This window comes from Leishmania panamensis (genome assembly GCF_000755165.1).
Source record: "Leishmania panamensis strain MHOM/PA/94/PSC-1 chromosome 22 sequence".
NCBI lineage: Eukaryota > Euglenozoa > Kinetoplastea > Trypanosomatida > Trypanosomatidae > Leishmania > Leishmania panamensis.
In genome coordinates, this window is record NC_025868.1 from 595,814 (window position 1) to 610,111 (window position 14,298).

The window sequence follows — 14,298 nt, forward strand, 5'->3', positions numbered from 1 at the left end:
TCCTCCCCTTTCTCCTGCGGTACGTTAAAACGAGTGAGCGCAGCTTCTCTGCCACTCCGCTAAAGAAGGAAGAGACCGACCATATTCACGTTGATGGAGCGCGAGGCGTTGCCGCTCAGGTTAACACCATCTCATATCGCGCCCGCACCTTACATATTCTCAAAGCACTGTTGCTGGTGCACGTACGCGCACAGTGTTGCGTGTCTGTGCGTATATGGAAAAGCGCACCGCTCCCTGTATACACTCTCATGTGTGTGATGGGCGTGGGAGGAGAGGGAGAGAATTGCAGGGAGGAAAGTACCCTCTTGCTATCTGTCCTCTGCTTCCTCGTTTCTGTGCTTTACTTCGTCACTCTGCTTCTATCGTGTTCTTTTTACTCACTCATCCCCGTCGATGTCTATCTACCGTCTCCCGTATCGTGAGCGGCGTGCACGACCGGTACTCGCCGCTCCACCCTTCTCTGTTCTTCAACAGCACACGGCCACGCCAACCTCCACATACACCCACAACGGCGGGACCGCAGGTGCACTGTCACGCACCCCTCACCCCCACAGACATACAGACACAGACGAAGGCTGCCTGACGCTGTAGCGATGCTGGCGGTGCGTAAGCTGGTGGAGCCTACTGCGGTGAGCGCGGTGTGCGTCCTGCATTTGGAAGCGAATGCGGCGACGCCAGCGCCGTGGGGCAACAGAGCTGTCGCTCTGGCGGCCATGGCGGAGTCGATCCATGTGTTTGACCTCGCACCCATCTCCGAGATCACCAGTCCTGCTTCACCCTCGTCGTCACCACTGAGGTTTCAGTTTTGCGCACGCGGCCACGTCTTCAACGTTGGGTGTGGCGTGTCCGGGCTACTGGCACTGGCGAACCAGTGCTTTGCCGTGTGGACGCGCGACCAAGAGTGCCTACTGGTGCGTTACCAGGCCAACCTCGCTCATTCTCCCGCCAGCTGTACGAGCGTTGCTGACGCGTGTCGAGTATACGGAGCGGACGGGAGACCGTCGCCGTCGCACCACAAAGAGCATCACTGGTACGTGGTGCGACGATTACGACTTTGGTGCCCAGACGCGAGCGAACTTCTTCCGGCGCCGGAGATGGGCGTCAACGAGGGGATGGACACCATCTTCATCCGCTTCTCCGAGAAGCATGTCTTCCTTCTCTGCTTGAAATGGGCGCCAGCCTGCACACCAGGGGATAAGGGGAACCTGTCGGCGAACACGCTGCGCATCTGTCGCTGGTACACTGGCAACTACATGCGCGCCTACGCCGGCACCGGGTTCCACTACCCCACCCAGAGCTGCAGTGTGGCCACCCGACGTCCACGTGAGAGCAAAACCGATCATCAGGCGCGACTTGAGCAGCTCTGGCAGTCATGCTCCCCCTTTGCCAGCATACCTGACGAGGACCTCATTGCGGGGCACTCAGTGGGGGAGCTGGCACGGCACAAAGAAACAGAGACGCAAGGCGCGGCTGCGAAGTATGCCACGGTGTCACCCTCGTCCCCGACGAACGACTACTGTGGTGTGAGCGGTGTGTGGCTGCGCCGTGAGCCTTACACCACATCGTCACCGCTGATGCCATCACCGGCGCAGTACTGCGGTAGTCCCCTGGGAGGCTTTGCGAACGTGCGGGGCACCGGAAGGAATACCGCTGTTCACCACGCTCCACCGACACTCTTCGGCTCCAGGGTTGTCGCTCTCAAGGACAAGTATGCCTCTCCGCACAAGAGGGCTATCGCTGTGGTTGCGCCACGGCGAAGCGGGCAGCAGGTGGTGGATTGGCTGCTGCTTGTGATGGTGAGCACCGATTCTTACACGGCGGTCTACCACCTGCAGAGGCGCCATACTCCGTTGACAGCGCCACACCTCGTCCTGGAGGGAGTCGTGCATGACACGGCGTACCCGCGCCAGGTTCTCTTGTGCACCCATAGCGGTGACGCGATCAACGATGTGTGGGTGGCGCTCAGCGACGGCGTCGTGACGAGGCTGTCCGTGTCAGCGCTGCGCTCCAGATGGAGCGCAGGTGGAGAGGGCACCAACATGGGGTGGCCTAGGATATCAGTATCTGGCCTGCCTCCGTCCTTCTACTGCCGACACATGCGGCCAGCTGACGACCTCATCGGCGCAGACCCGCACCTCAACAGCCCCGGCAGCGTTGGGGGTGACACGTCAGCTTACCCCTGTACAGGCCGGTACGCTATCTTTTCTGATGGAGTTCAAGACGTGTACGTAGTCGACCTCGTGATGTGCCAAGTAGTGGCGGCCATGGCTGCCGACGGCCCCATGACCGACATCTGCGAAGCTCCGCACGGTTTCGTGGCAAGCTTTGCAAAGGGGGTGCTGCGGTACCTTCAGCCTGGCGTGCCTCTGTATGTGTGCGGGACGGCTACTCTCGCTGGAGTGACGGATGCCCTGCACGTCGCACGTGTGCGGTGCAGCACTGCCAGCGAGAGCGACAGCGACGGCGTCGGCCCCGGTGTGTACCTCATGGCCAGCACGAGGTTCACCTCACAACTGTTTTTTGTGGAGGAGGACGGCATACGTGCCACTGCGGCGAACGGGTGGGCATACGTGATGGACGAGCCCACGCTGGCGTTTGGCGCCGGCACCGCTACGCTTGCGCAGTGCACGGCGACCCGCTGGCGTGTCGGGGGCATTGTGCACACGCTTCCGAGGGCCTTCTTGCACGCGGCCATCGAGGAATTGCCCATCTTCGGCCTCGTGTGCATTGGTATCGTCGTGACTGCGAAGCACGACACGTGCGCGCTCCTTGGGGTTGGGACCCGGTCCGGCGTTGACATTCTTCGCATCGCGGATGTGACCTGTGGGCCATGGTCGTGTGTCACGATGATGGCACTCGGTGATGGTGTGGCGGCGCAGGTTGTGATGGGACGGTGGGAGGGTGGAGTGACGGTGGCGCAGCTGGAGTGCGCGCCACAGACGTCGTGGCGGTGTGTGGTGGCCTATACGGTTTATCCGATGTTTGGCACTGGCGCACCGGTGCAGCGACTGCTGTCCCTGCCGCGTGCTGGGACGTACGGGCGCTGGATGGCGACTCACACCAGCGGGGAGGTGTCTATTTTAACGGCGGCACCGCTCAGCGGCTGTGGGGCTGAGGCGGCAGCTGCGGTGGCTGCAGGGATGCGTGAGCAGCCGCATGCGTGGGCGGCCGCAAAGAACGTGCGGGGCGGCAGTGGCGTCCCGCTCACCGCAACGGCAGCCGTGCCGCTGCTGCGAGCCGGAGGCGGTGATGAGCTGAACGGCTTCGATGGGGCGCTACTGCAGCCACGAGATGGCGCCGTGCTTTTCTTCGCCGTCTCCCTCGAGGAGGCCGACAGACGAACGCCACCGCTAATGCGGCGGCACCGAGAGGAGGACGAGGCAGACGTGGCGTGGCACACCCAACTGGAACACACTGTGCGTGCTGTCCTCGAGCCGCTCGACGCAGCACAGGCGAGGACGTCTTTGTGGCGCGAGGCGATTCTACTCGAGCGCCGCACTATCACAGGAACTCTAGCTTATGACCTCCTAGTAGTACACCATGACAAGCTGACGCTGCTGGCCCTTGACCGACACCTCTTTAGCCACGATCTGCGGGCTGCCCGTGAGGCACCGCTCCGAACCCGTGCCTATGCGCTGGTGTTTGCTGCACCCACCCGCTACATATGCACTCATCAAGTCACGCTGTCGCAGACGGCGACGACGCGTGGGACGCTCCTCGGAGTGGTGAGCTCGCCAGATGGCGAAGATGGAGACTTGATGTTGTGTGTGGTGGTGACTGAGGCTGAGCTCACAACGCGACTTACAACTGTGCGCGTGGCAACGCTGTTGACGCTGGACTCTGTCGTGCTGTACGACCACATCGCACACTGGATGGCCTCCGTGCCAACCCCCTCGCGCACTGCTAACCACAACGTTGCGCCGCTGTTTCTCTTGTGCACTCTTCATGTCCCTTCTGGCGACGTGCAGCTGCAGGTGGTGACCGGCAACCCGCTGCGAGTTGTCTCTAGCGTGACGCTTGAGGATGTGGCGGCTCCGCCAGACGCGAAAGGTGAGGACGTGTTCATTGACGGGTCGGTGGAACTTGTGCCGTCGCACGCGAACGGCAGCGGCGAGCTGGGGATGTCGGAAGTGTTGGTGACGGTCGCCGTCGGTTACGGGACTCACCTATTCGCCCTGCGGGGCCACACGCTGTACTTCCAGCACTGCGTAGTGGCCCCGGAGTGTGTCAGTGCCGTGGTGCTGTGTTACCCTGTGGTGACAGTGTGCACACAAGGCGAGACGAACGTTTACCTGCAGGTGTACCCCGTACACGACACGACCGAGTCCCTCGCTCCCTCCTACACGGCAGCGACGACGAAGCTGTTGAAGGAGTATGGCAAGGTTTCGTGGAAGATGCGCGTTGAGGCGCGTGAGCCGTCCTTGGGCGCGTGTGTCATAGCGCAGGCGTCTCTGTACGACCGGTGTGTACGGACGGACGTGGAGGGCGACGTGTCGGTGATGTTCACCTCTTTCATGCCCGCCTTCTCGCCCACGAAGCCGCGAGCAGCACTCCGTGTGAACCGCGAAGATGCCTACATCGGTTCTGCAGACTGGCCTCAATCCTTCCTCACTCATGCGGTGCGTCTCCCGTCCGTGCCGACGAAGGCGCGTGTAGTTCGCCGCGCTGACGCGATCCACTGCCGCTTCCCCCGCCAACTGGGGTGCAATGGCCGTCACATCACGCTGCAGTCGCTCAGTCAGCGCCAAGACGGGTCCGCACGCCTGCTGCTGCTGCCGTGTCACGATGGCGGTCTCTACAGCGCATGCGAGCTGCCGTTCAGCATTGCGCATCCACTGATGCGGCTGGAGCAGGTCATCACCGACACTTACGCCCTCGACCTCTCCGCCACTGTGCACCCGTCCCTTCCTGGACGGCTGCAGCACACCTGCCACCTGCGTCCCTTCCACGTTGTTCACTCTCTGCAGCCGGTAGTGGGGATACAGCGAGCGTCGAAGCAGGCATGCATCATGGTGGACGCCGTGAATGAGTACTTTATGTTGCGTGAGGTGGTGCGCGCGGGGTGGGGCAGGGGAGGGATCACAGGGAAGGAGTCGAGCGACGAGGCAGCGGCGCGCCGCAAGTTCATCGCCCTTGATGACGTTGTGCAGACGTTGCTAGCCGAGGAGTACAATGGCGCGTACACAGTGGATGACTGCGCAGAGATTCTCAACCTCTCGTGAATATGTTCGCTGGTGTGAGGCGTGGGTTAGGGGAAAAGGGCGTAGGAGAGAGGAGGATGGGCCCTCCAAGCTCTGTTTGGTGCGGCGTGAGAGTCGTTCTCTTCCATTCACCCCTTTCTCCCCTTCCTCTCTCTAGTTCGCCCCCCCCCCCCCCCCACACACACACACAGCCCTCCACTTCCCTCCACCTTGCGTCCGTTGCTCAGGCGCTTTTCGCGTGGGTAACGAGCAGACAATTTTATCACTGCCACTCAGATCGTATTGCTTTTGTGAGTCACACTTCTTTGCCTGCCGCCCTTTCGGCCACGAGATCCTCCTCCACTCTAGCAGGACGCAAGTCCTCTAATGCTTTGCTGTCAAGGCGGACGGCCGACGTTACATCCTTCTTCCCCCCCCCTCACACACACACCGCGCACCATACTCGCTGCAGTGCTGAATTTGTGTAGGTGGGTCTCATGATGTGGTGCTCAGTACGCTGCCTTCCCTCTCAAGCCTACCGCTACTCCACTCTCTGCGCACCAACACACACATTTTCCCTTTCTGCTCTCTCTTCTCGTTCACTCACTCACTACTCAGAGCGCTACCGCTGCCCCCCCGACCACCGATGGACACGCCGCCCTACACCTTATGTGTGCCCTGCGTGTTTCTTCGTCCGCCCGCACCTCAGCTAAGGGCGGCATCAACAACCTCATGCCCCTTCCCCGCCTTTCTCACAGGCCGGAGCTGTAAAGACGTGCCCACCGCTCTCTTACCCCCCTCCCCTCCCCCACCTGCACTTGCACACCATCACAGACGCCCACATGCCCTCATTCGTCTCCCTCCCTACCCTTATCACTCTCGCTGAAGGTACCCGTTCGCCGTACTGAATCGGGCGCCAAGCCGTTAGACGACAGACGGCGGGTGTTAACCGCCCAAGTCCCCATCGTGAGCGCTCCCTGCTGTAGCACCTAAACGCTGTCGTGTACATGCGTGTGCACATATTTGTGCTTCCTACACGAGTTGTACCGGTGAGCGGCTGGAAACTCCCTTCAGCTCACCCGAGGCCCTCAGCCTTGTTCATTTATTTTTTCGTCTCTAATGCCCTGCTCATTGGTATCTGCGACTGCAGCTGTATTCTCCTGCTCTTCCTCTTTGTGCTCTTGAGCTCACACTTGTGTCGGCGCATTCACCCCATTCACTGCCCATTGCCTCCACTCTGAGCACAGATTTCATGTGCGGAAGGCGACAGCCTGCGCGGCACTGCACAGGCATACACAAATAGAAATACGAGCTCGGAGTCGCGCAAGCCGCACCGTCGTGGGGCTTACACCTCTCCTTCCTCGCACTTTTTCAATGTATATTTCCTGAGTGCCCATTTCCCCCCTCCCCCATCCTCCCGCCTATCCACCCACCCATCCCTCTCTCTCTTTTCTCTGCTCTCCTTGCCCTTTTCGCTGCCTCTCTCGCTCCCTGGATCTGTTCAGTATCAACACGCGCATGTTTTGTTTGTTTGTTCACCCCTTCCCCTTTAGAAGCTCCACCCACACCTTGATTTGAGCCTCTCCCCACCTCAGCTTTCTACTGCCGTTACCACGTCTCACCGCCCTACCCCCTCCACCTCTTCCCCGTTCTCACTCGCACCGCCACCAGGGCTTTCTCTGAGCCACTCTCTTTACGCTGTGGCGCGCCTACCCTTTCTTTTCCCTTTCCTTCGCACCACTGTTCCCTCGTTTAAGAGGAGCACAGGGTGCCAGTGCCCTCCCTCGAGCAACAACAACCAGAGAAAAAGAGAAAGAGGAAAGTGGCTACAGCGTCGCTCTCTCTCTTTCGCACTCGCGCATCAGCGCGTCCCCGCAGCCGACCAGACACACAAATAAGCGCAAGAGTGAGCGAGCGGGCGGGCAGAGACAAACGACGCCGCCGCACTGCACACACGCGTTCCTCCACCGTCATTTCGTTTCTTTTCTTTGTTTGTGTTGTTTCCTCTTTATAGCCGTAGTGGCGGTCATTTGCGTGTGCGCTGCGCGTGCGTACGTGCGCGTACGTGTGAAGACACGATAGTCTCCATAGAAGCGACTGTACGCCGAAGCGCAGGCAGGACGCGCACACGCAGAAGTGAGAGCCGGGCCAGTTTTAGCAGCAGTAGTAGCAGCGGTGTACTTCTTCACATCTCGCTCCCTCTCGCTCTCGCTCTCTCCATCAGGTCTGTGTGTGTGTGTGTGTGTGCACGTGCAGAAGGGCCACAGCAATAAGAGGTCTTTCCCTCCCCCTCCCTCTCTCCCTCCAACAGTACCATCCTCAGTATCCTACTCACTCCCATTTGTGTGTGCATGTGTGTGTGTGTGTGTGTGCACGTGTGTCTGGGTCTCTCTCCTCTTTCCCTCTCCCTTACTGTCTGTGTTCTGTCTTGCTGTTCTTCTCGTTTTTTCTTGTTACCGGGTTTATAGCAGTACCCCGCAACTACTGCTGCTGCTATAGTGTAGTAGTAGGTACCGTGGCTGTCGATTGAGCCACCGACCCTCTCCTGTGTCTTGTTGCACGTTGTGTTTGAGCGTGTGCGCCCTTCTTATTCCTTTTTGCTCTCTATAGGCGCTCTCTCACTTCTCCCCACCCCACCCCTCGCTCTCTCTCTCCCTCGCTGTGTGTGTGCGTGTGTGAGGGGGATCTGCTGTCTCCCTCTACCCAAGTAACCATATCACCTCTTCGTTTCCTCGTCTCTCTCTCTCCCCTCGGCATTGTTGTTGTGGAGTCTGCGCCAATCTCCTTCTCCTGTCTCTCGCTTGTTCATATTTCTCTCTTGTTCGGCTCTTCCCCCCCCCCTCCCCCTCCCCCGCTGCTTTCGTGTGAGGCTGCCCGCTGATCGTGTGTTGTGTGTATGTGTGTGTGTGTGTGTGTTTGCTAACTTGTGTGCTCTTTGTCGTCTCTCTTTGTTTGCCTGTCCGTCACTTGTGCTAGTATTGTTGCTCTCCACCCCTCCTTCACCCCCAGCTCTTCTTCCGCCCCCTCCTTCTCTTCACTTGTACTCGCCTACACACGTTGCCCCCCCCCTTTCACGTCTGCACCGACCGTACGCATATTTGCATGTGTGTGCGTGCGTGTGTGTGTCGCTCTTAAGTGGCGGACGCTACTCTGTTCCTTCGCTTCTCACTTGTTGCTCTCTTCCGCGTTGATCAACGTGTCCTTTCCCTCGCTCCCCCCTTTGCACCTGATTCGGATCCTGTAACCGTGTGTCCCCCTTTTGCCACCACCTTCCCATACGCTTTCCTCCCCCACGACGCGTCTTTCCTTTCTCACTTGTTCTTACGTACCGTTTGTGCTGCTCAGCATGGAGGACAAGGGCCGTAATCTACTGAGCCAGCTGAGCGGGCTGCGTCTCAGCGACGGCACTGTCGTTGGCAACCGCCTCAGCAGCGGCAACACCCTTCCCGTGCTCTCTAACTTTAGCTCCTGTTCAACCCCCACTGCCACGAGTCCTTCCAACTCTCCTGCGTCGGCACTGGCGAGTGACTCGACCGATCCAGTTAACGAGGTGCGCGGGAAACAGCAGCGCCGTGGCAATCGCGCGCCATGCGTAAACTCGGAGGAGTTTGAGTCACCGACCTCAGGCGTCACCGACAAGATCAACCGACTCCTCGCTCAGAATAAAGGGTCCTTGGCGAGCAGCGCAGCCGCTGCAGGCAGGTCATCTTCTGGTGGCAACCGCGACGATGGTGACGCGAGCATTCTCTCGTCGCTCGCCGCACAAATAGGTCACACCCCATCTCTGTTGCCCAGCAAAGGCGCTGTCGACCCGACCCGCACTTCGATGCCGACAGCGGCAAGTACAGTGTTTGCCCCTGCGGCATCGGAATCGACTGTCGCCGTGCCAAAGCCACGCTCCGTGGAGGTCGCCATAACCGCGTCTACCAAGACCACCGCAGCCGTGATCACCCCCACTGCGGCTGAGTCGCTCAATCCGAAGGTGATGGAGTTCTTCACCAAGGCTGCCGGTGTTTCTCGGCCACCGCCGCCGCTGGTTGAATCGATAGCGGTGCTGAAGAGAGCTATTGTTATCGAGGAGTCAAAGAATGGCAAGGCGACAGATGTCCGCAAGGAGAAGGCAGCCGCGGCCGGAACTGCAGCGTCGTCGTCATCGTCCGTGTCGCCCGCCCCTGCGGCAGCTTCGAGTAACGTGCGCTCTGCACACCAGGCGTCCTCCCCGGCCAAGGGACAGAGGGAGTCGACGGACCCGACCAACAAGTTTCTGGTAGATGCCTTCGGAGCGATCGACAACCTGGACGCCGCCAAGCCCATTATCCGTGTGGCCCCGGAGATTCCGCGCGAGGGACGGTACATCATCGTTGGCGACGTGCACGGATGCGTGGATCAGCTGGAGCAGCTGGTGGAGAAGGTAAAGTACGTGAAAGGAAAGGACTGTCTCCTCATCATTGGTGATTATGTGAACAAAGGGCCCGACTCAATCGGTGTGGTACGCACTTGTCAGCGCCTTGGTGCGTACGGGGTGTTGGGCAACCACGACTACACCCTGCTGCGGTGTTGCGCACGTATGCGGCGTCGCCCCTTCACCCCCGACGACCTCCGCGACCCGGTAAAGCGACTGGCCCAGAAGCTGCCAAAGGACTGTGAGTACTACCTGCGCGGTCTGCCTCATATCGTACGCATTCCTCGCTACAACGTCCTCCTTGTGCACGCCGGGCTCAACCTCCAATACGCCTTGGAGAACCAAAATGTTGAGGAGGTGATGCACCTGCGCCGACTGGAGATGGTGCCGAACAAGCCGGGGATGTTCAAGGCAATCACCAAGGGGGTGGAGGGGGCGCCGTGGGCGAAGCTGTGGAGAGGACCTGAGACGGTCATCTTCGGCCATGACGCCTACTCAGGCTTCCAGGCGCACGCGCACGCCTGTGGGATCGACACCGGCTGTGTCTACGGCGACCCGTTGACTTGTGTCGTGTATGGTCGAGGCAGCCCTGCAGGCGAGTTTTTCTCCGTGCCTGGGCTGCCCAAGTTGGAGAATGAGACGAAGGGTCTGCCCCCGCCGCGCTCCGACATTTACGAGCAGGAGGACATGGACCTCGGGAAGCTCATTATTCGACCCACCTCTCGCGCCACGCCGGCCATGATGAACGGCAGCGTCGACTCTCGTCCGGTGTTCCTGGCAGCACCGCTGGACTACAAGGAGGGTGAGGAAAGCGGCACCGCCGGTGCGTCCACTGCTCCCACTGTGAAGGCGTCGAACATCACGGCAACGGTCACCAGTACCAACACGCTGATGACGCCCGCTTCCACGCCTCCTGTACGTATCAGCACACCGACGTGCGCCATCAATGATCGACTCATGGAGACGACCACCGTCAACACGCGCGAGGTGCAGCGTGCGACGCTGCTGGCCCTCTCTGCCACGCGCGAGCTTTCCGCGATTGCGGTGCTGCTCGCGATGCCCTTGTACGATCAAGAGATCGATGCGATGCTGGGGGCGGAAAGCGCTGATAAAGTTTCACAGGAGGCCTTCTGGGAGCCCCTCACTCGCCTCATCCTTGTTGCGGCGGCGGAGATGCCTAAAGACAACGCAGCGACACTTGCAGAGGTAGAGGCAACGCTGCAGCTCGCCTTCGATGTGTGTGAGGAAATGGAGGCGGTGGGGAGAAAGCTGCAGCCGGAGCTGAAGAAGTTTCTCGAGAGGGAGAGGGAGAGCCCTGCATGGTCCAAGCGGATCGTGAAATGCGCGGAGACGCTGGTGGTAGTGTAAATGATGATCTCCGCGATGCACCACCTGCTGGATGCCAGTCATCTCCCGCGCCATCTTTGCGCATGAGCGTCTGCGTCTGTGTATACTTGCGCATTGCGGCGGACGGCGCTATCATGGAGGGTGGTGTGATTCCCGTTTCTCTTTACTGCCACCACCCTCCCTTCTTACACTCTCAGTAAGAACACCGCGTCCCCCTTTTTCTCTCTGCTCGTGCATACGCATGCGCACCTGTGCGTGAGTGTATTTAAACATTGTCTTGTCGCCAACGTAAAGAACAGAAGGGAACCCACAGAAAGGTGAGGCACGGAGAGACGCAATGGTGTGTCGGCGGAGAGGGAGGGGGGCGCAAGGGTAAGCGGTGAGCGGCATATGCGTGTGCCCGGTTGCACCGTGGCTCATAACGGAGTTCGCCGCTCTTTCCCGGATGCGTGGGATTTTTACTGTTCGTTTGCCGCTTTAGCTCAGAAAATGACGCCCTTGCTGCATTCTCGCAGGCATTCGTTACTTCCTTTCCTTTTTTTCCCCACTCCGCGGCCTTTATCCCAACCTCAGCGTCCCTCTTCCGCACCGCATTCCCCCTTCTCCCCACCACCGCCAGCACGTCCCTCTCCACCCTTTCCACCCTGTCTCCCCCTATTATGGTGTATGCGCGAAAGCAGCTTAGATGCGTCACGGCACTGCCACCGACGCTTTTCTTTCACTGCCCTTCGCCCTGATTTTCTCGTGTGTGTCTTTGTGCTTTCCTCAATAACGGAACGAGACTTGCTCCTCTCTCTTTTCTTTGTGTGCGTGTGTGCTCCAGCCCCCAAGCACGATCACCATCGACGTCTTGTGTCATCACCGTCTTCTCCGGGTGACTCGCCGTAGTAGTTGCTACTGAAAGGGTTCTTTTTCCTTTCTCTCTCGCTTGTGCATAGACGCGCCCACGTTTCCTCTTGTCGGTCTGTGGTCGAGTGGAGGAAAAGAGAGAGGGGGAGTGTGTGGAGGCGTGCATTTTTTCTACCTATTTTCTATTCGAGGATGCACCACGTAGTACTGAAGCAAGGGAAGCCAACGCTGTGCACTTAGCCACTTAAAGAGCATGGTAGCGCGAGAAGAGGGGGGGGAGGGGCTCGGGAAAGAGGGGATGGGAGATTGGTCAAAGGGAGGAGGAGGTTGGCGCATGCGCTATCGTGGATCGTAATCTCTCTCTCTCTCTCTCTCTCGTCATCCTCTCCCGCTCACCACTTCCTTCGGCTTGTCCCATTTTCTCTTCTTTCTCTTTCTACGCTTGCCGGGTAGCTTTCACCCTCCATTCCGCTTGCCGCTTTCTATCGCCTTGCTCTGTTCCCCTCTCCGCGATACGATTTGCCGAGGCGGGTGCGGCGCGCTCATTCTCGTGTTACCCTCTCTCGCGTGCCCATGGCCGAGGAGGGGGAGGGGAGACACTATCGATGAATGCAGCGCGCTGCCGACACTGCCCGCCTACACAGACGCTCACAGATCCGCGCAACACGTACGAACAACATACAGTAGCGAGGGCGCACAGGCAGGTGTGAGAGGGAGGGATCAGTGTATGGCGATTCGGTTGGGTTTTTTACCATAGAAGCGATGGCGAGCTGAGGAGTAGAAAGACAACGACACGCGCGTATGCATGCCTCGACGTCATAGACGTTTGTGAGTGCGCACTGATAGACAATGTTTGCATCTTCTCTCTTCTTTTTCTTGAGTGTCTGTGTCTCTGTGGTCTGGTGCACTGGTGCTGATTCCTCTCTCTTCGTGCCTCTCGTTCTTTCTCTGTGGTGAGCGAATCGGTGCTTGTATGCGTGTACGTGTACACCATTTCTTCCTATTCTCACTTGAGCACGAGCCATAAGGCAGCCACAAACACCCACGCTCGCCCATGGGTGGGCCGGTGTGACTGTGGTGATGGTTTCGCGCGCGCGCTTTCTGTGTATCTGTGCCACTTCCGTCTCTTTTTCATCATACCCTCATTCTCCCACTCCTTCTCTCGCCCTCTTCCTCTCTCGTCTTCCCTCTGTTGGCTTTCTTCGTTCTGTTTCTGCCCTTTTACACTTCTCTCTCTCTCTCTCTGTGTGTGTGAGGGATGTATTCCATTTTCACCATCTCTCTCTACATCTACCTTTGCATATTTTGTTGTCTTTATCTCGTGTGCGTGTGAGAACCTCCCTCCCCCCTCTCCTCCTCTCTCCTTTCCCCTCCCTCTATACCTAGCGCACACCTCTCCCCTTTCCCTCCCTGTACGTCTGAGTCTGTGTACGTGCAGGTACGTGGGTGATTGGCTTTGGTGGCTATACAACATGCCTCTTTAAGGCACCTCTCTCTCTTCCTCTCGCTGTGTGCATGCGTGCGTGCTGGGCGCCTCTCTGACAAGAGGGGAGAAAAGGGTGGGAGCACACACACCTGCGCGCGAGCCTCAATAAGTAGGCGTAGGCGAGGCGCTCTTTCGCCGTGTATGAGGGCTGCGCGTGCGTGAACACAGTGCGTGTATGCCGAATGACTGATGACAGGCCACACATGAGGGCTGTGCCACGTACTCGCCTTTTTACTTCGTTACCCCGTTACCTCAAGCTTTCTCTCCTTTCTCCTCCTGAGTCTTTCCACTTTAGGTCACTCAGGTGCATTGCGGAGGCGTGCCATGAGCACGCAAACCGCGTGTTCTGTGCATCGGTGACGGGCAACGGCAAGAGGCGGGCAGGGAGAGTGTGTGACGGTGGAGGCGAGGCCAACCAGCTGCGCCAGAACACAAGTGGGGTGGCACCAATGGGAAGGAGGGATCTCCCACATGGGAGAGGGCAATTTTCTCTTTTGCATTGTTGTGCTTTTCGAGTAGACCTGATGGCCAATGTGCAACCGGTCTGCATGCTCTCTGCACTCACACGCATGCTCTCGCTTCAGCCGCTAGGCGCGGGACCCACTTGGCTACACGTGATTTGCATGTCTCAGAGCTTTTCTCTCACTGTGCCAATACCCGCGATCATCGCCGTCACTGCACGAGCAAAACGCAAAGCCCGTTAAATAAAGCCCAAAGAGAGTGGGGCGGGGGGGGGGTGGCGGGAGGAGTGGGGAAGGAGGGAAGGGCTCTGAGAGGAGAATGAGGCAATGCGGCTGCTGTGCGGGCGTTAGTGTCGGTGGAAAAGGGCCGAGGTGAGCGAAGGGAATGCACACGCACACATCTGTCTCTGCGTGTATGAGGGCATGCCGCCCTGCTCTCTCTTCGTTTTTCCCCTTCCTCCTCCTCACACTGTGCTTCGATCTCTTCGATCACCATCACCGTGTGTCCGCTCCTCTTCACCCTCTGCTACACGCTTTTCCTTCTCTCGCCCCTGTATGTGTGTGTGTGTGTGT

At 59.0% G+C, this 14,298-nt stretch overlaps 2 protein-coding genes across 2 annotated transcripts; both read left to right on the forward strand.

Moving 5' to 3' along the window:
- Positions 1 to 593: 593 nt before the first annotated feature.
- On the forward strand, positions 594 to 5,222 carry LPMP_221490 (hypothetical protein; the record flags this gene model as incomplete). The annotated part of the gene is made up of 1 exon (XM_010700848.1): positions 594 to 5,222. The coding sequence occupies one exon, from the start codon at positions 594 to 596 to the stop codon at positions 5,220 to 5,222; it is 4,629 nt and encodes a 1,542-aa protein (XP_010699150.1).
- Positions 5,223 to 8,526: 3,304 nt separating this feature from the next.
- On the forward strand, positions 8,527 to 10,950 carry LPMP_221500 (ser/thr protein phosphatase, putative; the record flags this gene model as incomplete). Its single annotated transcript, XM_010700849.1, has 1 exon — positions 8,527 to 10,950. One exon carries the CDS (start codon positions 8,527 to 8,529, stop codon positions 10,948 to 10,950), a length of 2,424 nt encoding a protein of 807 aa, XP_010699151.1.
- Positions 10,951 to 14,298: the final 3,348 nt, after the last annotated feature.